The 26335-nt window shown below is 40.2% G+C and overlaps 1 protein-coding gene across 3 annotated transcripts in view; it reads right to left on the reverse strand.

The window, feature by feature from the left end:
• Nucleotides 1-26335, reverse strand: part of DTNA (dystrobrevin alpha) — a 184955-nt gene that overhangs the window by 10790 nt on the left and 147830 nt on the right. The window contains exons 12-21 of one of the 3 annotated variants that reach the window (XM_050915657.1): nt 24927-25004; nt 24212-24304; nt 17432-17525; nt 15003-15097; nt 13527-13640; nt 10111-10207; nt 8578-8598; nt 4332-4491; nt 1419-1508; nt 697-865 (exon numbers count right to left, since the gene is read on the reverse strand). In XM_050915657.1, the coding sequence (XP_050771614.1) occupies nt 697-865; nt 1419-1508; nt 4332-4491; nt 8578-8598; nt 10111-10207; nt 13527-13640; nt 15003-15097; nt 17432-17525; nt 24212-24304; nt 24927-25004 (1011 nt within the window). Of the gene's footprint in view, nt 1-696; nt 866-1418; nt 1509-4331; nt 4492-8577; nt 8599-10110; nt 10208-13526; nt 13641-15002; nt 15101-17431; nt 17526-24211; nt 24305-24926; nt 25005-26335 lie in introns of all 3 variants that reach the window. The other 2 variants (XM_050915659.1, XM_050915658.1) reach the window with 2 other exon arrangements.

Raw genomic sequence — 26335 nt, forward strand, 5'->3', positions numbered from 1 at the left:
ATAAAACTTCCCGTTATTGTAAGCTATGAAGAGAGCAGGACACTTCTAGTCCAATAGCATGCTCCGTTGGTTACTATTTTCCTGGCAGTGGAAAACACTTCTGCTATTTCCCCTCTCCAGTGGTCTGGTATTGATGAAGTAGACCAAAGGGCGTATTCTGCTGAAGGCATTTTGGGGGTACAGCCCTACGGAAATGAGTAACAAAAGTTCTCAATAACTTGATACAAAGAGGTTGAACTAAAAATAACTGGAAAGATGCCTATTGTCTTTGATAGGAAGATTCAGGTTCTAAAAATAAATTGGTTTGTTGATCAATTGAGTTGGTCAATAAAAAGCATTCTGTCTTTTCCATGTAAAAACTTCTCTTTTTCCAGCGGCCTCCAACGGGCCCCTCAGTCTGGATAAGCAGGGAATAGGACTGCAGGGTGTATTAAGGAGCACAGCTGTCCCACAGCCTCCATGCTGCCCGAGCATACCAGACTGGATGTGAGACAGCTCACTCCTGAGGGCATCCTAAGTTCTGGCCTTTATTGTTTACAGAGCTCACAGCTATCTAACTATGAAGCTGTCCTCACTTGGATTTAGGCATTTTTTTGGTAATCAAATAGTTGAGAGGGAGAGAAAATATTACATACTGCATATTGTTTTCAACAGAAAAAGAATGAGATTAAGAAGGCGAATCGAGCAGGTACCCACATGTCACTGCGGATGGAGCCGGTGGCAGCAGCGCTGTGGATGTAGCCTGGCTTCCGGGCATGGATCTGCGCGAGGAAAGCCTTCTCAGATGTTGGGGATGGAACAAGGTCATCAAAATGAGTCCGTCCAAATTCAGAATCCACATTGCTTTCTGTCTCGCTGCCCACTTCTGTGAAGCAAAAGGTCACACACGCTTCCATTTAACTTTCACAAGAATAAGTATACTTGCCTATTTCTTTAAGCCTTTCTCTGCCTTTCCAACTTAGAATGCCACCTCCTCATTGCAAGTAACAGTATATTATTCTACATATATCTGCAGAGCTAACAGTTTTCTTCTTGTGGTGCAACAGAATAGTGAAGCTTTTGCTTATCTCGGTTATTAGGTAGGATATTTTATGAAAATACTACAGACTGCATTTTACAAGAGGTCCTATATGTTCTACACTGAATGAAATTTCTAAAGAGCGAAATCCCACTCCACATAGAATCACAAACAAACTTCTCAAAGTTTTCACTATATCCAGCTGCACCTCTACGTCCATGGCTTTCAGAACTGCTGTATTTCTGAAGCTGTTATTTAGGTTTTTTTTTTCTAAAAGCATAAAAAGCTCTGAAGATACATTACACTGCTTTTTTGTTGGTTTATATTTTCCTACCTCCCATTTTTTCAAATATGTGAAATGTCAATGTGGTGACTATCCACCCTCATTAGCCTCACTCACCAGAATTTAGTTCTTTTACCAAAGAAGACATGGTGTTGGTGATTGAATCTGCTGCCACCAGCAAATCATTTCTTAAGTTTCGTCTTGCACCTGAAGCAAGAGACAGACAAAACACAGTGTTAATATTCTCCACAAGACATATGTTTTCCTGTTGAAAGCAGTTTTAACCCTGCTGAAAGCTGCCATTGTGATAATTCAGGGTATCAAAGTCCTTACGAGGGACACGTGCAGAAGAGTTCTTGGCAGAATGGCCTCATTTACTTATGCTGTATGCAAGAGCAGAAGCCTACCCTCATGCTTCATTTAATCACAATGCCAGATATGTGGAGATTATTCATTGCCATCAAGCTTGCATTTGTGTGGTGACACCAGCAGACCAGGCCTGGAAGATTAAATCCAGCGTGAACTCATTTACAATGTCTGTGGGGGAGGAGGGAAGAAATGAAGTGTTTTCTCTAAGTTCCCACAGCTCTGTTTAATGACACCATTATTGCCAGGTATTTGCCAGATAATTATGGCAAATGTTGAAGAAACATACTTGACCTCATCAAGACTGATATGGATTTTTCGTCTCTGCTCCCTCTCAGACTCTCCTGTAGCTCAAGGACTTTTTTGTATATTCCATAATTTACTTTCTCTTTCCCTCTCTCTTTTTTAATAAAGGAAGCACTATTGCCTCTCTAAACAGCCCCAGGCTGCTTTTAAACTCTTTCTAATAATGGATCTAGAAGTGCTTCCCTGCTGAACCTGGCAATATTCCCTTAACCATCAATCATGAAAGATTCTTGTGAGCTGCATGAAATACTCCTTCCCTAGGAGCAGGCTGTGGGTAACGCGTGCTTAACTCCCCCAAGTCCCAAACATAGCTCCTATTGTAGCTGAATAATCAATATATCCCAGAGAATCTCTAATCTTCCAGACTGGATTATTCACAGGAATTGGCAGGATTTGACTGCTGTAGATTCTTTAAAACTGGCTGAATGTAAACCAATGCATTTTAAAAAGTTCCCCAAATCCTAAAGAGGTTTTTTTAATATATCCATTAGCAAATGGTTACTGGAATGTAAATTAAAGTAGTTAATCTCTCTCTTACACACACACAAACACTCAGACAGCCACTCCCTCTCTAAAGTCTTCTCAATTTTGTATCTCTGAACTATTGCAAACACTATGAAAGAGAAAAAAAACCAAGAGAAACCGTGCTTTAACTGTGGCTTGTCTGCATTATGTATATATAGGCAGACCTCTGTTTGTGCAGCAGAGAATGGAGCCGTAAAATCTCAGCCCCGCCGTCCCCCCCTCCCCCCAAAGTCATATGTCAAGATGTGACAGAATGGCTGGCTTCAACCTCTTTGGGTTTGACCTTCCCATCTAGAGAATATGGTAAATAATGACATAAAGCTAGATATTTATCAAATGCAGCAGTTTTTAAACGTGATCGCTTACCTTTTTATATCGCTTTTTATCTTGAACAGAACACATTTATATACTTAAAAAGCATTTGCCTGAAGCAGCTTTAGTATTATTTATGGATATTTTATTGTGGCCACTACATTATTTCTCTTACTCTTAGCTCTGGAAGAAACTGTCCTATAACAGCATAGGGGTTAGTGGTCCATATTTTCGCCTGTCTCCATTTTTTTCACAGCAGAAAGAAGAAAAATATATCTTGCCTGTTTCTTTTGCCACAGAAAATGAGATATCCAGCAACCCATTATGTTTGGACTAGGAATTATGCCCATGTTCAATACCTGAATTGACTAGCACTTTAGTAGAAAGTTCTTGATTGCATTATAGATTCAACCTTGTCTTAAGATACACACACAGACACAATTCCCATGAAAATGAAGGGGAAGGGTGCATGAGAGGGCTGAACGGGGCTCCTGGGAACAAACACACTTCCACTGTAGCAGAGGAACTCCAGAGCTCTGCTTACATTTGATTTGTACTAGGGAAACAGGGGAAAAATTTATTCAAATGAAAGAATTGCAGTGATGTAAATATTTCAGGAGAGCGCAGATTAGAAAAAGAAGGAATATTTCTTCATTTAGATCACATAGACTATTTAATTTCTTTAGTATTCAACATAATCATTTAATCTGTGGCCTTAGAAATTCGAAACAGTTTAAAATTTATTGTTACTTGACAAAAGAGTGGAAAGAGGAGTAAGAAACATGGTGCAGCCTACAGCAGTTTTCTGGAAATGCAAAGGAAGGGTTCACCTAGACTTCCAGGCTCGATTCCTGTCTAGTCTAGCTGGACCCTTCTCAGAGGCCCAAAGCAAAAGGACAAGGGACAACAGTCACAAGTTGCATCAAGGGATGTTCCAATCAGATTCAAGGACAAAAAATTTACACAGTAAGCATGGTCAAACACTGGAACAGAGGCTGTGGAAAATGCGTGCCAGGATCCATCCAGAACTCAACTGGTTAAGGTCCTGAACGGTCTGATCTCACTTTGAAGCCCTCTCTCTTGGAGCAGGAGGACATGGTGACTTACAAGAGCCCTTTCCACCTGAACTAATTCTACGATTGTATCATGTATTCCTAGCAGAGCCTTTATTTAAAACCAAATGTACTGACACTGCCTTGCTGAGGTCAACAGCAATTCTTCTTCTGGTTAACAGACCACTGATAACTGGTCTGACCATCTTGCATCAAAATTCCCTCTTACCACAAAATCCATTAATTGGCATCATTGTCCAGTTTCTGCTTACCTGCTCACTTTGACAGCTAAGTCTGATGGCTGACAAAGTTGATTTTCAATGGCAAAACATAGTTGTTGCAGATTTTTTTGTTTTGTTTTGTTTCATTGCATGCAACTCAGAAGTTCCCGTTCATTTAGTCATTAACCACAAGAAATAACGATTCTTCAGTCTCCAAGTACCTCAGACAAGCTATTAATGAGACTTACTTTGTGCAAAGGCTTCCTGCACATCTCCTCCCACCCCGGTCAGAGAGTCCTGAGGTGCATGGGTTGGGGTGGAGCAGGCAGAGGCAGACCTGATGGGCATTGGAATCGGCCGACTGATAGTGTGGCTGGGTGAGGAACGCGGGGAGCCGGCCCCTTGGGTCTGCAAAACAATCACAAGGGGTTAAACAGGTCTTTCCAAGAGCCCTCACCTGCTGTCCTTGTCACCCATCCCTCAGCTTAAAGGCATCATGCTGTTTGTAGATCAGTTGGGTAATGTTAATTTTGCTAAAAGAAATATACTGAAGTCAGTTGTTAGCGGACCGCAAGGCTTCCCTGTAGAAAAATACTAAGTAGGAAAATATGAGTCAAGATCTGACTTCCTTTAAGCATGGGAAAATGTCAGGCAGCTAAATTAAAAAAAAATCCAAGTTAATAAGCACCAAAGTATAGACCTTCTCTCTGCCCTCTTCCCCCTCTCACCCACCCAGTTCACATGCATGTTTGATAAAACATAACCTTCAGGCTGTGAGAAGTGGAAAGATGCTGGCACCGACGTGGCTTTCAGCCTCGGCAAGGGACTGAAACGGCCCCTTTCATCAGAGCGCTGCCGTGAGAGCTGATCACAGCCATGCCCTCTGCCTCCCCGCAGGACGAGTTCACGGTACATGCAACCTCTCAGTCACATAAAGTCTGACACTCGCAATAAATAATATAGCTTTCTGCTTTTTATTCGGAGCTAGAGAACTATTTTGAGCCGCTATTAAATCATACACTATTAAGTTGTTCGCTCTACAGGATATACTCAGGCACTCCCAAAACACTGTGGGGATAGGGCAATATAAATTCCTGCTATGGGTTCAGCTGCTGGAAGTGAAAATGTTTTAACACCAGTCATATAAAATGTCATGCTGTTAGCACCTCACAGTTAGTATCACTTAGCTGAAATTCAAGCAGACTTTACAAAATAGTCATTTTTACAAACGCAGCTGGGTGACTGATACCAAGAAACACAGTGCCCTTTTCATCCACTGTTTCAAAACCCCTGGGAACATGTATCCACATAAGGAAAAACAAATGCTGAAGCCCACACCAAACTGCACACAGCTTTTGACTGAAAACCTGTGTTTGGTAGATGCCAAGGATGGAGGCTTGAGCGCTGTTAAAGAGGAACTGCAACACATGCCCCTGGTTGTTTACAGTGAAAAGTAACCTGAGGGCTGGTGTTTCCCTCACCCTGGCTTTATTTTGAGAATTCAGGAGGATTTCTTAACTCTTCCCATTGCATTTATTTTGAGTCCTGTAGGGGCTGCCACTGTAGCCCTGATACGGTTTGGCAAATATGTTCTAAAAAAGACAATAGCAGCCCATTGCAGGAGGAGTGCAGCATTGCCCTTGAGATTTTTATAAATTCCTGCCCTGGACCATAAATAATGTATCGGAATACTAAGCTATTTGTTATTTTCTCCTATCACCCCTTTCTAAGAGACATTATCACCAGACAGACATCAAGGGCAAATTAGGTTTATGAGGAATAAGCACATTACTGATGGGAGAATGGAGGATTTAATACTTAGAATTTCTTTAATGATTGGTTTTGGAACATTTAAATGATGGATGAAAGGGAAGTCGAATATATAAAGGCCAGATGCTCTCCTGTTTCTGGAATCGTCTGTACCCACTCCAGCAGAAGTGCAGATCTCTAGTCCTCCAGAGGCAGGGCACAGAGCAACCTGGAGATGCTCCAAGGTCCTTGGAGGTCGCACCCCCTGCACATCAGGCAGGGAATCTGGGATCTACAGCTATCTCCTTTCATGCCCCGACAGGGCATGTTTCATTCTCCATGAAACAAATTTGCGAAAGAATTTCTGGTTCCCAGCTCCCTCTTTCGCTTGCCCTTTTTCCTCAGCTCCCCTTTGCCTTTGATCTCAGTTCTGGGGAACACCAACAACAGTGGGAACTTTCAGAGAAGATGAGAAAAAAATGGACAAAATTTGCTTCCTATAGTCAAGTCACATTCAAGGAATGAACTTCAGAATAGGCATTTTATTTACTAAAAATAACAGATGCCTGCCAGTACTTCTTAGCTGGAATTTTCCCACAAGAGAAATGTAGAAGCTGCTGCACACCACTGCTTACCCTTGTGTCTGCTTCGCAGCTATGACTGAGATCTTGTGTTTATGATAAACAGTGCTCTCTTATCTGTAGCTTTCTGTAGTTGGAACAAACTGTTTGGGAAGCACAGGGAGATGAAGCATTTGGAGTCCCCTGTCCAGTGAAAAACTCCTCTCTTTTTATACTGTTTGGGCAGTATCAGACAGAACTGATGAACAGCAAGTTGAAACAGGAGGATATTAGGGAATGCCTGATTTCAGAGAGGTGAACACTTTAATTATATTTTACTCATCTAGATCCACGTCAGCCCAAGTTTGTGGGAATGGAGTGCTATGAGGATTGGATTCCTGCTTAGTGGTTATCAGGAGAAACATGGTTTTCACAGGCTAGAGCTAACAGCCTGAAACATGCTAGGATAATCAGTCGTGACTTCTTGGTAATCTCAGCAGAGAAATCGAACACCAAACTGCTCCCAAACCTCAGCAGCCTCACCAGCTGAGGGCTAAGGCATGCTGAAAGAGAAGCTACCACAGCCACCACGGATATATGGACGGCTTCAGCTTTTATGTTGTACTTGGTTGCAGCTATCAACGTTCTCGTGCCTTTTAGGAAAACTTCCATGTATTTTATTTAATTCATCATCCCAAGTGAACCTGCTATGGATTTTAAGTTAACCCTTGCTAGACAGGAAAAGATTTCCTACTATCAACTGTCACGCATGCTTAGGATAAAATGCTTGAAATGAAAACCGGCTTTACAGGAGCTTTAGCCCATTGCTCCCTCTGCCGGAACTGAACTGGGATGACATATGGGGAAAGCCTGTCTGTCTCAGCCTCATCAAATGACACGGATGTGAAGAACTCATTATCCTTTCTCAAGGAAGGGCAGGAGAGAAATAGAAAGTTCATAAGCATTAGATGAATTGCCAGGCGGCTCATTCCAATTGAATTCCTCCAGAAATTAATTTAATCTGTTTCTCTCAACAGATCATGAAATGGCATAGCATAATGGGGATCATTTAATGGAAATTGCAAGAGTAATTCCTTAGCGTCATCACCTGGTATTCAGCGAAGCTATTACTCTCGGAAGAAAAAAATAGTATCTCATAACAGCCTGAAAATGTGCTTTCACTTATACTGTCCAGTGAACATTTTATATGATAGGGAAACCCTCGTCACGTTGGAAACTTCTCTTTTGCAAATGGAAGATCTTTTAATACTGCAGAATCAAAAAAGACAGCCCTTACATGGAGGTGATGTTTGGTTAAATTTTTTTTTTTGTGTGCAAGAGACTGATGCTCTACAAAAATTAGCCAAAATGTTAGTTTTATGAAGATGAGCATTACCTACAAACTCTGCATGCTCTACCATAGACAGAACACATCAGACTTGTGACTGTACTTCTGCTGATGAAAGCAAGAGGAAGCGTGTTTTGTTAAAACGAAACATTTTTATTGGACTCATAAATCAGACTGCTGTCTGAAAAGTGCTTTTTTTTAGCCTAATATCTTTCCAAGATCCATTTCAACACTAAAAAGCTCCAAAACAATTAAATCTTCTAAAATTTACCATTAGTAATCTAAATACTTGCCCTTTTTGATCTAGGTTGCAGAAGCCATTTAGAAACTACATTATTTTCCTGAAGACTCACGGGACTGTTAGCATCAGTGCCGACTTTAAAAGATGTGCACGCAATGCCCTGACTTTTTCTGGATAAAGTGGGATTTCAAACTCATTGCCCTGGTCTAACTTAAATTCAGTTATTTTTTTCTTAAAGTTCCAAAATCCTCATTACATTTTCAAAATGTTATCTATGGTAGAAGTGTTCTTTAATTCATATTCTAGGTTGGTTTCACTACATTTGGGTGGTGACTTCCATATCTTATGTGTTCTTGTTTAGAAGAGTGAGAAAAAGATCAAGATTCCTTGTAGCCATGACTCACTTTCTAGAGGGCTAAGATGTTTACTTGTGAAAATTGCTCCAAGATAGTTGAAAATAATGTGTGAAAGAATTGCAAAATATTAATTTTGGTCAAAAGAACATGCACACGTTTCAAGCAAAGGAAGTAAAGTAAATCACAGGGACACAATCACATTTAGGAGTTAGTGAGGCCTCCAATAAGGAGGTAACTTACTACCTGTTTCAATTCTTCTTCCTAAAGAAAAAGAGGACCAGCACATGAGATTAGCCAGGATATAAGTGAAGAACAGAAAACAAAGCCAAATTTGGACTACAGGGTTAAAGGTACAGTCGAGACAGTTGAAGGTATGTGACCAGGTTATGGTCCTACCTATGCACACTTCGAAACACCAGAACAGCGCAAAGCGTACAGAAAGCTATTATCTTTTCGTACCCCAAATTCTCTTTGTCCAGGCAGTGCAATGACAGCAGGCAGCCCTAACTGCTAGTTGTAGCACTGCAGCAGTTCATAGGTAGAGCAAAAAGTATCCTGTCTACTTCTAGCTCCCAAAAATCTGCTGCCTACTCGGTGGCTCCCAAAAATCTGCTGCTCAGGTGCCACCAATTCCTGCATTGTGCCTGCAGAAGCCTGTGCCTGAGGAGATGCAAAAGACATAAGGGGTCAAACTCATCCTTAGATGCAAATACATGTCGCTAAATAGATTTCAGCGAAATTCTTTCTGCTTTTATCAGAGCCATAGTTGACCCAAGTTGCATTGAATTTCCATGCACTTATTTTATCTGGCATGGTCAACAACAAAACAGACTCTTATGCTATTCAGAGCACTTTCTTCCAATGTGAATTTCTGGCATCATCTGTCCTGAGGCACATCAGGTAAAACAGGGCTAGACTCTGCAAATAAAGACACATTTTCCATCTTACCCTAGTCTGTCTTAAAAATATACATGCTTTTTGATATCTTCATTTTTAACTGAGATTCTTTCTTGAGGCGTGTTTCATCTGTTTAACAAGGGCTTGTTTCTGTATTTATGAAAATGACCAAGTGTTGTTGGGGAAGCATCTCTAAGATCAGAGAGTCAGATGCGGTTGTCAAATGGCACGTCTGACAGAACTAGCAACTGAATGGGCAAAGTTAAAGGAACTAGCGAAAGCAATACTGTACTGTCAGCTGGAGTAGGTAATAGTGTACAGTGCTGAGTTGGTTTTCTCACAGTTATTAGTTAACTCATTTTACATGTTGGTTTGTTTCTTTTCTTATTCTTTTTTTTTGTGTGTGTGTTTGATGTCCTCAACAGAGAAAAAACACCTGAAACTGGACCACAAAATATTTTGTGTTTGGACATTGTCAAATGGCCAATCCAGAGACTGTTAGCCTGAAATCCACAGATGCGACCAAGTCCTTCTACAAAAGAGCAAAACAGGACTGTATTGCATCATGCTGCAGTATTATTCAAAGGATTGTATTAATTGTTCAATAGTTCAGAGCCTATCTCTGATGTTCCATCCACTTAGCAGTAGGTGACAATGACGATGCAGTGTTACTACAGGAACATCATCATCTAAGCATCATTTGAAACCCCTGAAACTGAAAGACCAAGGCAAAAAATAGAAAGGGAAGGAAACAAAGCCAAATTTTATGGGTGGAAATAGTCAAGTTCTGCGGAATTCTGTGGTCATATCTCCTCCCTCTCCTCTCTTGCTTCACTCTGCCTGTTGTCCTTGGTAGTATCAGGTGGAGCTCCTTACCTTCAGCAGTTTCATGAGGCCTTCTAACTGAACCATAAGCTCCCTCCGGCTTTCCTGGAGAGCAGACATCCTCTGTTCCAGCTCATCCTTCCGCTGTCTGAGAAACAAGCAGATCCAGTCAGAGCTTACCCCTCACGGTGTCAGCAGCTTTTAACTGCATTTCCCCAGCCCGACTATGAGGTATATGCCTATAGACGGCAGGAGAGCAAACACACTGTATGAATTCAGCATAGTGCTTAGAAACAGGGCTACATGAAAGCTAGGGAGTTCCCTCACACTGAGAATATTTATGGGACTGAATATAGTGATCAGATAAAAGACAGACATTGACACAGACCCTTCTCCAAAGAATAAATGAGGTTCAAACAAATTTGTGTTACATTCCCTTGTGGGAATGCCTGGCAATTTTTGTCTTTGGATCTCTCTAGTCAGTAACCTCAATAGCTGTCAGGAGAAATTAAAGCCATGCCCTGAAGGACAGGAAATTACAGCAGGGGCACTGAACAAAGCGAGATATAAGAAGCTAAGAGAGTTCAGAAATTCAGGCAGAAAACCACAGCGATCTGCTTTTGTTTCTATTTTTTTCTGAAAGCAAGAGTAAGACTATCACATAGTGGAGATATAACTGCTTGAAAATAGCTCTTTGGACTCAGAGTCCAGTGCTGGTCCTGTGACAGTGTGAATACTGAGCTACTCCAAGTGTGACAGCCAGTTTGTGCCCACATAAATGGGAACAGCTTTGATTCTGCACAGCTCCACTGCACAGGATGAGCGTTCAGCACTTGCACATGTTCAATCACTAAATTGTGCGAGAGGTCCCCACATAAATACAAAACAAAATTGTTGCCTCCTGGAAGCTATGATGTAATTACCAATATTACTGTTGAAAAATACACATATTAGGTATATTTTATACACTACTGTGTTGCAAATAACATAAAAACACTATGTATGTCGTTAGCCTTGTACTACCTACAAAATACGACAATTTAATCCTAAATGAAAAAGCACCAGAGCCAACAAGACTACGTACAATTCCTATATTTAGGGAGACATGAAACCCTGATTTTGAGCGTTCTCTGTAAGTGAGCTGTTACTAATACAAGCAACACTGATTTCTACAGGATTGCTCATGTGTGCTCTCTCTCACCTATATAATAGGATCATATAGTAACACTGTCAGGTTGTATTTACTCTTCTGGAGGATCAATCTATTTTCTGCTACAAATTGCCTGTGCTGGCTTTTCTTTTCCCAGCATGTAATGGTTGGAAATGCTATGAACTGTACAAAGGCAACTGAGTTTAAGAAACTGCTAACAAAAATAAGATACCCTATCCACGTAATTCAAAGTGGCAGGTCCTAGCACAGACATCTGCTGGGTTTTAGATTCATTCTACGGGGAGAGAGGATCTAAGCAGCGTGCAATGTACAGACGGCTCCTCTGACTTTTTTCTCCTGCTGTACTCCAGAGCAAATTCTTGGAAGTAATGGGCTTTCCAACCTGTCTCCAAGACAGCACTGGTAATGTGAAGGAATGCTGTGTTCAGAACCTCATTTCAGCGAGTCTGCAACACTACAGCAGCTAGTGAAAGATGCTGGCACAGGTACCCACAACATAATTTACAGATTCCAGCATTTCTTAATATTATATGAACTAAATTGCCCTACTGCCCTAATTGCTTCAAGCCCCAAAAATCTATGGGGTAACAGACGTAAATCAGTGCTGCTGTTCTGAGTCCTGCTGTTTTACACATGATAAGAACAGCCTCGTGACATCTTAAGTGGCTAGGAATTTGAGGTGGTGTTGAAATTCCACAGTAAATCAAAAGCCAATCTTTTGCCTTTCAAATGGTGAACATTTTAGAAGGTATGCAAAGCAGTACAGACCCACAGATTAAAAGTTATTTTCTGACTCTGACACTGCATATTCAATCAGAAAAGATATCATAATTGAGGAACTCAGCATCACTGCCCTATGAACATCCCGTGTCAGGAAATTCAAATACGGATATTATGCTTTTAATATGCGTAACAAAATTGAAAAGAGGGAAAAATTAAGTAGTCAGTCCGCTAACGCTGCACAATAATTTGATTTTTTTTTTTTAAGGATAATGATTTTATTTGTCAACTACATAGAAAGCTAATCTCCAAAATCTGCTTAAAACAGACTTTAGGCTTGATGCACAGGAGCTACTTTATTGGTATATTTTATGCAGTGTACACATTTTCATCACAGTCAGTTTTATATGTCTCACAGAATGTCACTTGCCTGTAGATATCTAGAATTAATTAGATACCAAAATCACTCACAGAAATGAAGAAGCTAATTTGTCTTCAGGTTGGAAAGCAAATGTAATTATTTGTGAAACAGAAAAATATTTTAGTGTGGAAAACTCAATAATAAAACTACACAGTATTTGTAAAGAAAAAATTGAGCACAATTTCTTACAGTAATTTCCTTTGGTTATGAATCAGACCACTAAAATACTACTTGTGTGAGGAGCAGCTAAGTGGCCAAAAATGTTCTTTAGCGTTCTCACGAGAGAACTGCTCTATGGTGGGGGGGATAAAGTTTAATCTAGCATTGTTTCACTAGAAAGAAAGTGTTTACACTCTATTGTCTATTCACATGAAGTGTTTCGAATAGTTCTTACTGGATTCTCTGTCTGGCTCTCACAACATGAACTTCAGGACTTGCAGGGAGCCTACGGATCTGGGCCAATGACAGTTGTACTTCTTCAATGTGATATATGTGGCAATTAGTAAATCCATGTAGAGTATCCTAATTAACATGCAGACACATCTACATCAATGTTTCTAGCTTGGTGGGATAATTGGAGAAATGGTCTCCTAAATCCTCAGCTGCTGCAGATGACATTACTCCTCACTTCCCACGTGACAAGGGGGATCATTCTGCAGCCCGGTTTTGCACCGTGAAGAGAAGTGACCTCTCCTTAGAGTTCAACACGTGGGGGAAATTTCCAAAAATTAACATCTAATTCTGGCTGTATTTTCATGTAGCTCTGTATTTACTTTAGCATAAACGAGAAGTCTTTGTAGAAGCATTTGTTCTGACAGAACGACATTTTTCCCCATATAATTAATGGCATTTGGACAGGGCTGTGGGGACCTATTCCAAATGACCTAAGGGCCTAACACTGCAAACACTAATGCACATGCTTAATTTAATGTAGATGAGTAATATGTGAGATTCCTCATGCATGCTGTTTAAAGCATAAGTTTAATTACTTCTAGGACTACAGCCTGCACCGAAAATGGAGAAAAAATACACATTGTGTTACTTACTTAAAAAGCCCCCAAAACCATAAGCCAGGCTTATCTCTTATTTCTTCTCTTATTGAGAATGACTGGCTGGCCCCAGTCATGGCCAGAGGTTTTACTGCTGTGGACCTACCTCAGGAGCCGGAGCTCTGCAAGGAGAGTGGGATTTTGTTGTGCCTTCTCTGGTGTGGGCTGAGACGCTTGCTCATGTTCAAGTCGCAGCCTCTGGATCTCCTGTAGGATTTCTCTTGGGGAGGAGAATAAGCAGAAGACCGCAAGTGAGTAATTTTCCACAAAACCAGCTCACTGGACATCACAAGAGGAGAAAAAGTATGATTGTATGTAGCTCTTCATCAACATAGATATAATGACTGGGCTCCAACCAACAAGCAGCCCTCAGCAATGGGAGAGGGCTCTGGATACTTTTTAAATAAAATTTTAGGATTTCACCATAAAGCGAAATATTTCTTCAAGACCCCCAAAAATCAGAGGTAGACATGAAATGGCTCTATGCTTAATTAAATTGCTCCCTTCTAATTCTTCCCCATGAACATTTCAAGCACCACACGAACTTAACAAAAATTAAAATAACCTATCTGGCCCTTCTTGAGTATAGAGAAAATACTTAGCACGTAAAAAAATACTTTTAGTGTAAGTAGAGATGTGAGAGTGGTCAACAATTCAGGGAGAAGCACTTTCATAGGACTTGTTATGACAGCACCCTGGAGTGCTGTCAAAAGGCTAATACAAAGCTTTGCAGCAGCAGGTTGAAACCTTTGTGCATTTTGTCTCTTCTTCACAACGTGCTGGATAGCAGACGGTCAGGAGGCAGCCTCAAACTATGAAAGACAAATTGAGACTGGAGCTGGTGGCTCATTACACGGTGACAGAAGGCAGTGCAGAGTTTGGAATAGGAAACCATCTGGTTTGGGCTGGCCTCTATTTTACAGAACGGCGGTAAAAGCAGAGCTCTACTGCCATACATTTCATGGCATCAGGCAGTCTGATACCCAGGGCCAGATCCTCTGCTGCTAACAAACGGGCATCACTCCTTTTTAGGGCCAGCTGGCCTATTTCTCCTGGACACTCTCTCTCAGTCTTGGTCACATCCGTACCTAGTCTCTCATTTGATCAGCAGCCTAACTTGCTGCTAACCTTTCCGCAAAACTTTCCCAGACAGACTGTGTTCTGGAGAGCTTTAATCATCTTTTTCACAAATAAAAGCAGGGGAGCATAACATTACCAGTGTGACTGATCCTTTTATCATTTCATGTTATAGTGCTACAGAGGATCCAACTCAAAGTTAATCTGGTTTTGAAACAGGACAGGCTGGTTTTTTTAACTCTTAACAAACAGCAGCTGCAAACAGTAAAGTATCAAGGTTTATATCACGTCATTTAACAGTACACTCAGTAAAACACAGGGTGGCTATGGATTTCAAACCCTTTTTCATATTCTGTGGACCTTTTTGTGCCCTGTGCTTTTTGCAGGGGGAGGTGTATGTGCATGTATAAGCACATTGCACAGAAGCAGGTGGTAAAAAATGTTAAGAAACAAACATACGCAATATATGGGACTGAACAAAACCAGGTACTTTGTGAATGCTTACCGGTTTTTATTTTCAAGCTCTGCAATCAACTGCCTTTGTTGCTTGTTTGCATCAATGGTGAAGGAGATATCTGATGCCCCTCTCTGCTGACCCTGCTGCTGTTGTAAAAAAGAGAAGGCTGCATTGAAGGAGGAATAGCCAGCATGCACCCATGAGTTCAACACATATCTGTTCTGTGAAATCTGCTTACAGAAAATGCAGTACCAGGCTTGCCTACACTAAAAAAAGAGCATCCATGTTGCGCTCATACCAGTATGGCTCCATTGCTAGTAAAAGCAGGGTAAGTGCTAGAGTAAATAAGACTCAGTGTTTACCATCCTGTCATTCATTGCTTCTTCAAGGAGATTCCTCTGAACCAATCGTAAAAGGCAACGGCACTGCTGCAGGCAGTTGCTGTAATATGGCTCTTAATTTTGATACTACAGACAAGAGGAATACACTGAAGCAAAACCCAATGTCTCTCTCCAAAAAGAAGGGGATGTGTTTTCAGTGCAGTGATGCTTCGTTCTCTCGAAAGTACGGTTTTACTTTCAGTTTGAAAGCTGTACTCAGTTTTCAGTCTGGCTATGTGGCCTATTTGGCCAAGTTTTCCTATACACTCTAATGATACTTCAGAAAACCTCTTTCCCTAATCCTTCAGGTACAGCAGAACTTTTTTCCCCAATAAAATGAAGTGGGAATTAAACTATTTCTTACCAAACTAGGCAGTGCTCACCACAGCTTCACTGGACTATGCTTTTTTTCATGTTCATCAGCAATAACCAAATATTGTTTTCCTTGTTAACACTCCTGTATGTCAGTATTGTATCAATGACAATGCAGAGCAAGACATTTAAAGTTTCACAGCTATCAAAGATATCCATTTATTTCTAACTCCAACCTGAAAGAATGAGACATTAAAAAATACTCTGCTGAGTTACTGCTGTGATCTGAGTGTTTCTCACCGTAAAAGCCCCATGAAGTGTAACTCTGGAGCCCAATTTTACGTGATGCCAGGCACCTCCTCCTCCAGGAGGTGGACCCTCAAAAAGGATGAAGATACATCTCAGTGCAAACCTTTGTTAGCACTCTCTGTGAGCAAAGGACAGTACATTATGCCTGTAAACATTTACTGTTTTTTCCCATTAACACTCCAACCATAGGGAAGCAGAGCAGTGCATAAAGAAGAACAACTGATACATGCTGGTGGATGTCACAACTGACACAGGGGGAACTAGGATCTTTATCCTGAATGCCCAGTGTTATTAATACATTTCATTCCTTAAAAAACAGAATGACTATCAGCAAAGCTTTAAAAATTTCCACTGTGCTCCTAACGCGGTGCCACTCTTGTGCTCAGGAAGATTTCTGTATACAAAAACCTTCTCTTTTCCTTCTGTCTCTTTTGTTCAAAGAGCACAGGTGGATGGCAATGAGAAATTCAGTATTTTCCTTCAAACCAGCTCTATTTAAAAGCTACTTAAATATTGTTTCCTAAGTTTTCTCCCATATCACAGACACATGTTATATACAACTGATTTCTACCAGTTTCTATGCAGAGACATTATTAATGGGAAATCTTGTTCCCATAAAGAATTATCGTCCTTCAGAAACAGGACCATCACCTACAGGTTGCCTTAAATATGAAACACTGTGTCATGCCTCCGGAAGGGATTGATTCGGGGTGGGCTGGCAGACCAGGAGCACCCGTGCACCCCTCTCTTCCCCCGCAGCTGCAGGTAGTGTGAAATCTTCCATGACAGATGGTTTTCACTTAACCATCATTTATGGTCCCTTGTTCTATCAAATGTGCTGAGATGGGAAAAAAGTAACTAGGCTGACCTTATTTGTGCCATTTGAGATTTTATATACTTCGATTAGGTTCCTGCTTCATTCTCTCTTATTCCTGAATATAGTTAGTGAGGTTTTAGCCTGTCATCACCTTCTATCTTGGGATACATAGAGCAGAATAATCATTGCTCTGAAATGAAAATGGGAGCTGGGGCTAATGCAGGGGGTCATTACAGTCATCCTGCTGAAGATCATTCTTTAAAATCCTCAGCACTTAGGGCCCCAGTGGCCGTGATATTTGAACTAAAGAGTAAAATGGATTCACCACCCCATTTTTCCACTGCAGTAAATCATTAACCTTTAACCAAAGCTAGTCCAGACAATATTTTCTAGTCTTTCCTGAGTTCAAGATGTCAGATTCCCTTTGCTGTAATTGTTTAAATACCATTGCATTAGTATATAGATTATACGCATTAGTATGTGGACTCTTTGGTTTAAATGGACTGCATAAAAGTGTTATTACTAAAACATGACAGCATCTGATGAAAAGGATACGGAAAAATAATCCATTAATCATTAAGACTGTCAGATGTAATCTCCCTGATCTTGCCAAGCCCCTGGAACACGACAGAAGGAAAGTACCTTCCTTTAATTAAAACACTTACTGATGAAGAAGTTTCTGCTGCCAGCCTTGCTGCATACCTGGCGATCAGCTTATGTTCTTCATCCAGGCGACTTGCGCTGTCGAGCACACTGCTCAGGGTTGGAGGGGAAGGAGGGAAGACATGTTAATACACGGTAAAAATAACCATTGCTCTGTCACACTGTCCACTCACACACCCTCATTACAGAATTCAGAAGCAAAATGTCGCCAAATTAACGACGACAGACGTTAATTGAGCAAAGGGGAGAAGTGGGAGGGTAATTTTCCTGGAAGGATCAGCTCTAGGGGCCAGGCAGCACCTTCCCTTAGGGGGAAACAGCAGCGGTCTGCAACCCCTGGCCAAGGCCGTGCAAGATGAAACTCGCAGACTGCTCTGTCCAAAGAGGGGTGGGAGGTGGTTAGGACCACCAGTCACCATTTGTTTTTACTTCTCAGCTTTGTCGTATCACGTAGAAGAGTGATTACTTTTTGGACAGTGGATTAGTGGGAACCTCAGTGTTTGCTGAGAAAAACTTCAGAAGCTTTGTCAGATTTGCAACAGGGAACAGTATTTAGGACAGTTTTGCAGGGCACTTACCAAGGCCTCATGGACCACAGTTTAGAAGCACTGATCTAGGAATTTATAATCAGACTTTCTCTTTTATTCTTGGTTTCTTGATATTTGGGAGTAAGATTTCAGAGAATCACATAACGGTGATCAAAAAGTGTAAGAACTAAACAGCAAATATGCTGAATTCCTTTAAAATGTTGCATCTTATTACTTTGCTTTTCCCTAAGAATATCAAAGGCAAATATTTCTCTCAGGTTAATCCCTTGCCAGCTGTCCTCATTTTAAATGGAGGCTATTATTTAGTCAGATGAGCAGGAAAAAGGTAATATAGTGAGAACCTTTACTATTTCTAAACATTTAGAAGTTTGCAGAGAACCATCAAAACTAATAAACTGACAAAAAATGAAAGCTGAAGAGGACTTAGTTGACCCTGGATAATCCTGGGATCTAGAATCCTACATTGCATTATTTTTAGTATATACAACAGAAAAAAAACATGAAGCCCCTAAGAAGAGGTGAGAAGAATTCTTTGCTGTGTGGAATACAAGACAGCCTGCAGACTATCCCAGACAGAGGTAAGCCTGACCTCTTTTCTTATCCCTTGGCAACTGTCTGATGTTTTGGCTGAAGGGAGACAGGCACCCGCTTCCCTACCCGTGGGCTCTTCAGGGCATGCAACTGGTTGCTTGCGAATGAGCTTCAAGTTTCAAAAGAGTGCGCAAAACAAGGGTTATTTTGGGCATGGGCATCTTATTCTGATTTTTGCCAGAAATTATATCTTGAGCTTGAAAAGCCTTCCAGATGAAAACGGCACTTGTGCAAAAAGTTCTGCTTTTGAAGAATCGGCATCTTTAAAAGGAAAAGGAAATATTTCTGCAAAATTTCTCAGTGAGTTCATATCCCCAGGTACCTCAGGGAACTACAATGTGCATCTTTTGGTTGGTTTGATTAAGTCCACTGGGATTTAGAAGTTATGTTTGAAAGATGAGTAGTGGTTGATATTCATTGATAGTTAAACTAAAGCTGGAAGTCATGTGGATTTGTTATGGCTTGCTGAGGTAAGGGAAAAGAGACAAACATCATCTTTTTCTCATTCTGACAATAACCTGTGAGATCACAAACATGAAGTTTAGGAAAACAGTAAAGCTACGAAAAGTCAGACCCAGAGGGGTTCTGTGTAAGCTAAGCTTGTGCTGCAGACTACATGTAAGACTTCTTGGTTTTGGTTAGGTTTAATTTATTTTGTTACATGTATAGCTTAATTCAATGCTTACTCACATTCCTGTGGGATAACTGATTTACCTTCTGAAAAGACCCAAGCTAAAGGTATTTTTCTAAATTCATACAGTTCTGTGTCTTACACACTCATGCTTACTGTCCTGATATGTCATCCAGAGAAAGAAAGCGGCAAGCAACTCTTGCAGACACATAAAATTATGCAAACCAGGTAATAAGGGTTACTTTCATGACAGTATAATTAATTTTTATTTTTTCCATAATGACTAAAATATCAAATCCTAACAGATAGCTGTGAAAACAGCAAGCATTCAGCATCAATTCTTCTTTTTACAGCAATGTGCAACCATATTATCAATCCTGGAAAAATAATGGATTATGGTTCCACTTGTTGGCGTAACACAATCTACAACATAGTTCTGAGATGTGAGTTAACCCGAGACAATGACTTTACTGAATGAACCAAGCCACTGCAGCTTTTTGATTCTTACTTGCTATTTAATGTCTTTGATATATATTTATGTGTAGGTGGATGTCATAAAATAGATGTAGCAGTGCGTCAAATTTGGTCTATGAATGCCACAAATCACTGGCCCCAAAGCTTTGTAAATTAAATTTCAATGTCTGAGATAAATTTAGTTCTGGAATGTACCTATTCTATGTGATCATTAAGCACAGAGGTATGCACAGCAGTATTAGCCTCGACTGCCAAGACTTTTATGTCTCAGAGTACTGATTTGCCATAATTCACTTCTGTTTTACTTCAGCAACTTCACGGACAATGATACAGTGAAATACACACAAGCTTTAAAATGTTATGAATATGTGTGGAGAATCTGGGACCCTCAAGAGAATGATTCAGGCACCCTTTTGAAAGAAACTGAACATTTTGCATACAAATATCTTGCTGATGATCCTTCTTTTCTAAAAAAGTTAAACAACACTTTTAACACTGCTTCTCCATTAGTGACCATTTCTTTAAAGATTTTATAATTATTAGCAATAATTGGTCTGGCAGAATCATCATAATTCAGATGTAGAGTGAATATCCAATATTATTGCCTGTACAATAGGACTTCTTTTTTAGGCTTTAGTTGATCTGTGTAATATTCTATGGTCTAAGGGAGATCCATAAAAAAAAGGATCTCAAAACTGCAGGCGAAGGATGAAAAATATGATAGCCTGTGAACAAAGGAGTGACACTGGAGGATCTTTGCTATTTCTCAGGCTTTAGATGTGTCAAATTAGCCTGTTCTGCAGTAGGCACCCTGCAATAGGTGATATGGATGTCCCCTGATGGTCTTAAAGTTATGCTACCACTGGTTAGAAAGTCTCAGAAATGCCAGTCTCTTGTGAAATTTTGGCAACAGAGATATCAGTGTGGTCTTCATGACGTGTTCTTATTCTACAAACCTTCACTTAATAAATAATTTACTATAGAAAATACTGACAAATTAAAGGGTAGGTTTCTAAGCCTCAGGGCTGTAAGAACAATGTCCTAACAGCAACCCACCAAATGTATTCTGAGGATTGTTTATCTGTGACACTTCCAAAATTCTCCTGGTTTTAAGGCACTTTAAACTGAGAGACATCATCTGAACCCTCTGCTATTGTTAATTTGCCATTTACTTTAGAATCACCAAGATTTTACCATCAAAATGTTAATAACACTCAGGTATGTGGGTATAATCATAAAAACTAACTCCGTTCAAGGGAGCCAAGTGTCTATACATTTCCTCTGTAATCAGTGGGTCTCTGAATGTTTTTCCTCTTTCAAGGGAAGATTAGACCAGCCTTCCTAGCTAGAGTTAGTTGTTGTGCACACCCCCTTAATAAACATTTTTAAAAATACCATAGAATAGCATGGCACTTTTATGGTACAGAAATATGACTCACCACAATACTACACAGTATTAACATTAAAAAACCAGAAAATAACTTTCTATGGAACAAAAATAACCTCCTACTTTAAAATATATTTTATCTTATTTACTTCTGCACCTGAAAAAAGACTGAACTATGTAGAATTAATATTCAAAACTAGGTAAAGTCTCTAACTTATATGAACAAAAAGGAAAACTATTTGCAGTTAGAAGTTCTTTTTTAGAATCAGACACCAAAGATGAACTAAATTAAATATCAAGTATTGGGTTTACACGCTAAAACACACTTTACGATTAAACTAACCAAAACATCTGGCTAAGGGATACTTTTTCTACCCATACAGTTACTATAAATAATGAATTAAGTCTTTCTCTTGTTTCTTAATTTGCCCTGGAGTGCTGGATTCTAAAAAACCCTCAAGTAGCTTATTAGCCTGTGAGGGATGGAAAGGAAAACTTGTACTTCTAGTTGCAGTATCAAATAACTGCAGATGAAAAAAAAAGATAAGCAGTGAAAATTAATTAAATTAATTTAAACCTCCCCCAAATATAAATACTAGCTACACTTAAAACAGGAAAAAGGTATACTGGGCTGCACTGGACTGATCGTTAGCTACTATAAATTAGCCTGACTCTATATCTAAAAAAACCCCACCTCGTTTTGTTTTGAAATGCTACTACATAGCTCTTAAGATAATTTGATGTATTATGCTCACAAAGTATTTCTGTAAGTTTTTCTTGCAGATGAAGGTCCAGCTACAATCACTCCTCTTTTCATCTTTGGCTACCAGTAGCACTTGAAAATACGTGATGGCACGTATGGGTACGTACACGTCGTATTTTGCAGGCAGATACAACAGCTGAGCTGGCTAGCTGCAGCCTCCCCTAAATCAGAAGCTACCTGAGCTTCGTTAACCACATGCTCTACTCAGGTTACCAAATCTTGTTAAGCTGCAGGGTGAAATAACTTGAACTCAGCAGCATCCTAACACAGCTGTGTGGGTTTTGAGCAAACTGCATCCAGCCACCTCAGGGCATGGGCAGAAGGAGTTCACCTTTGCCTGAAGATGCCACCCCAGGCTGTATGAGATGCAGCAGCTGAGCCTCCTGCAGAGGCCTTACCTACCTCTCCTGGAAACTGGCTTCAGACAGGAGCTTCAGGATGGCAACAGTTTGTTTGTTCTTCTTGTCCTTACCAAATATAACCATTCCCTTTCTCTACCAGCGGTCTCAGTGCAACAAAGCAGAAAATGGCAATGCAGCATGGTTTGATGCATGACTAAGACTGCTGTCCCTCTTGGTTATATTTCTGTCAAAATCTAATTGGTATCTTAGATAAATAACTGAGATGATTGTTTCTCATTGAGGATGCTGTGACTGCAGTGATTTAATGTCAGTAATCAGATGTTATGTACTACACTTTGCATCGGTTATTTAAACAATTAAGGCCATTATCAGTCACTCCCCATTCATCCCTCAAAAACATTAAATTTGGAGGATGTTATGGCACATGATTTGTATGTGTGTATCTGGATACAAATGTACTATGACTTGGTGAGGTTAGCTCAAAACCTTGAAGGAACAGGTTTGAACACATTGGATAAAATTTTATAGCATCCAAAATGCCATGCCTGGCAAACCAGCCTAGCACCAAAAATTACTCTAAACCATGTCCATTCTTTTCTTGCCTGTTGAACAACCGTATCAAGTCACTCGTGGTAGGCAGCGCCACATTTCCTTCTCCCTGTCAAACTAGACCGAGTGGTAGCGTACTCCTGCCCTCAATCATGGATGGGCAATGACTGGTCTACACACGTGCCCCCAACAGCTTGTTCTCACAGCCACGGTGTAAATATTACTTCATAAGGCTGCTTTCTGGAAGTGCTTCTCCAGGAATTAAATTCCCCTTCAAAATGTTTTTGTCTGGAAGAAATGGTTTTCATTTTCCTCACTAAACACTAGTGTGCCTTTTTTTTCCCCACTGGCACATTCCAGTGGGCTACAGAGTAGAGAAGCAGATCCAGAACAATGAAGGCAGACTTTTTTCCAGTGGGCATAGCAAATTACTCCCGTTTTCAACTGGAGCTACACACAGAAGTGAATTTTGTAAGAAAGACTGCAGAGAACCATTGCATTCACCCTCCCAAATGAAGTGGCTTGTTGCCTTCTAGGTGTAAGAGTAAACGGAGAGTTTCTCCTAACCTGGGAAATATTCTGCAATAGCAGTACAGAAAACCGAAGGGTTCGTTATGAGCAAAACAAATCTCATGAGCATAGTTTTGTTAGAAACACTGTACCGTTTTCTGTTCAGCGTCACATTTTCTAGGGCCATATACTATACTGCTCACCACCTTGCTGGTACAGGGCTGCAAAGTCTAGAATTTTGTTGCACTTGGAGAGGTGAGCCAGCATTTCCCCTCCCCATCCGCAAGTGCTAAGACAGCAGGTGGGTTTAGTCGACAAAGCTCCGTATTCACTCCAGCAGAAACAATGAACTATGTTCAAGACACCCATTTAAAAACCTGTCATACTTGAGTCTGAATGAGATAAGGGCAAATTTATACACAAGATTCAAACAATGCAGAAATCAGGCAGATTTAAAAACAACGCCTGACATATGTAAAAATTGAAATGAACTCCTTCCTTCACGAGGTTAATAAACAAATTCCTATTACTACTATTATCATTATTTACGTACTATTACCATTTCTTACTTTCAAGGTAAGGTGAAGCTACAAATTATCTATCTCCTCAAAAATTATTACCTTGAAAACGTGGACTTGTTAGTCATTGTTGTATGAAAATTTCTGTACCACCACCAAGTCCTGCCCTGACTAGAGCACGGTATGCCAAATCAGTTTGTATTGCCATTCTTAACTAAGCAATTATTTGCAATACCTTGCTACTTAACGTCACTAGAGAGAATAACAGCAATTGCCACAATCCACCAACTTTGGGAGGACATACCCTGTATTCATACGCATTCCCTTTAGGTTAGTGCTCATAAAGAGCTGCTTCAGCTTGTATCCAGGAAGAAACAGTGAGAGCATTTGGCCGACCAACGTCCCTTTCCTGGGTTCCCCAAAGGTGCCAAACCTGCACTAACCGTGCGGGGTTGCTCTGCAGCATGTTGACATACAACCCGATGAGTACATGTTCATCGGCCAGCCTGTCTGCAACATCGAGGCTGTACTGTAACCTGAAACGGGGTTGGGGGGAGAGAGGGTGCAGTCCGGACAGACAGAGGGAAATAAACAGAGAAAGCAGGAGCAAGTAAGATTGTGAAATGGGAATTTAGGAACGAATACTTAAGTGTTCTTAGAGAAAAAAAAAAACCAAACAACTAAGTGCAGAGATTATTTTGTTATTATTGTAATTTATAAGTTAAGTATTTAATGGCTTAGGATGGTAGAATCCCACTTGATTACAGAGCCAGCCTCAGAAATCAGTGAGACAGGCCAGGGACTGGAGCTGTACAGTACCATTTATTTAAAAATACAGCAGATTGTGAGGTCGGCACTATTTGCTTTAATATAGTATGTAGTGCATATAGACATTAAATATACATATGTTACACACATGATTAACATACTGAAATCACAAGTTGGATTTGTTTGGAAGTGTCTGATCAAGACCTCACGCATCCAGGTGTACATAAAAATATTTAAACATGCCCTACTTAGCTCACTGGATTAATTGGTTATGACCATTTTCTCAGGAAAGATGTTTACAGAATACATTAAAAGCGGGAGGAATAGAGGAAAAGGTTTTGGTTTAGCTGTGTTAGTGCAAGCTACGAACATACTCTCTCTTTAACTTACCCTTTGCCTTTCAAGAAAGCTGGAGCAGCCCTAGCCAGCAGTTTGCTCTGCTCTACTTCAGTATTCTTGGAAGGAGAGCTAGTTAATAAGACAGGAAAACTAAGAAGAGGGTAAACAGCGATGTCTGAAATTCATTACAGAACAGAGTTTGGAGAAACTCATTCAAGCACCCTGAACTGAACAAAAATAACAATAGAAGCTTTAAAGAAATTTTAGAAAACTTGAGGAAATGCAAAGTCAGGAATTAGAGTTTTCCCTCCTGTTCTCTAAAAGCAAACTATAAAGCCTTCACTACAGAAAAGACAAAGAAAATGTGCTTCTCTCACAAATGGAGAACTGAAGGCTTGTGTAGTTTCCAGGTGGAGTCTGAGAGAAACATCATCTTAAATGCAGCTTTCAAGCTGGAAAAGCTTCACCATAACAGCTAAATTGTTTTTCTCTACATTTGCCATAAGATAGTTTCAATAACCTACGGAAATACGCTTATTTAGATACAGTGATGGGATACACCAGTTTAATTTTCAGAAGTACTGTTCTGCTGATTTAAAAAAATACATAGTTCATCAAATCCACTTTTTTTTCCTAATTACAGTATTTAATGGATTGCAGTAACTGCATCTTTCCCAATGTTAAAATATCCATGTTAATAAGATAACACTGGCTAAAAACGGAGAGACTGAAATGTTAGTTTTTCTTTCATGCTGCAGCATTTTTGGTTTAAAAAACAACAAAGCAAAACAAAAATTTATTTTACTTCTTTTTAAAAATTATTCACCTTTATTTTTTGGTTTGCCTACTGATACTGTAAATGTCTTTGATCAAAAGATGGGTGCGTGACCATGCGTGCACCTGTGCATCCAGGGGGGCGTGTGTGTGTGTATATAGGCAGATGATGTTGCACAAATGTGATGCATGATAAATCTGAGCAGATGTGGCTCTGATGGACTGAAGATCAAAACTTAATATTAGGACAAAGAAGGAATTCAGTACGATGAGGTGTGTGCCATTCCCCTCCTTTTGGGAGGTCAAGATTGGCAGCGGGGTTCTGAAAAGGATGGTATCAAAGGATGTCCTAAAAACCCAAGGCCTATTGATTTATAATAAATCTGGAAGATAGCTGAATGAAATGCTGTACTGCACAGCAAGAAGAAAATGCTTGCTTCACATTTCTATGCCCATCAGCATGCTACTTATGTGTGTTGTGCTTCCACTGAAGTGACATCCACGCAGATAAACATGCTCCGTGCCATCTAGAAGGATATGTTTTCCACCCATGTTTTCTTCCCAGTTACAGAAGTAAAATGCATTCAAGTTATACAGGGTGTGCCATTTCAGCCAAAAATGCAGCTTTCCGTTCTGAAAGTAAAGATGTTGCCACAATGGGACACCAAAGACCCCAGGGCAGATTT

The sequence above is a fragment of the Gymnogyps californianus genome, chromosome 2 (assembly GCF_018139145.2).
Source record: "Gymnogyps californianus isolate 813 chromosome 2, ASM1813914v2, whole genome shotgun sequence".
NCBI lineage: Eukaryota > Metazoa > Chordata > Aves > Accipitriformes > Cathartidae > Gymnogyps > Gymnogyps californianus.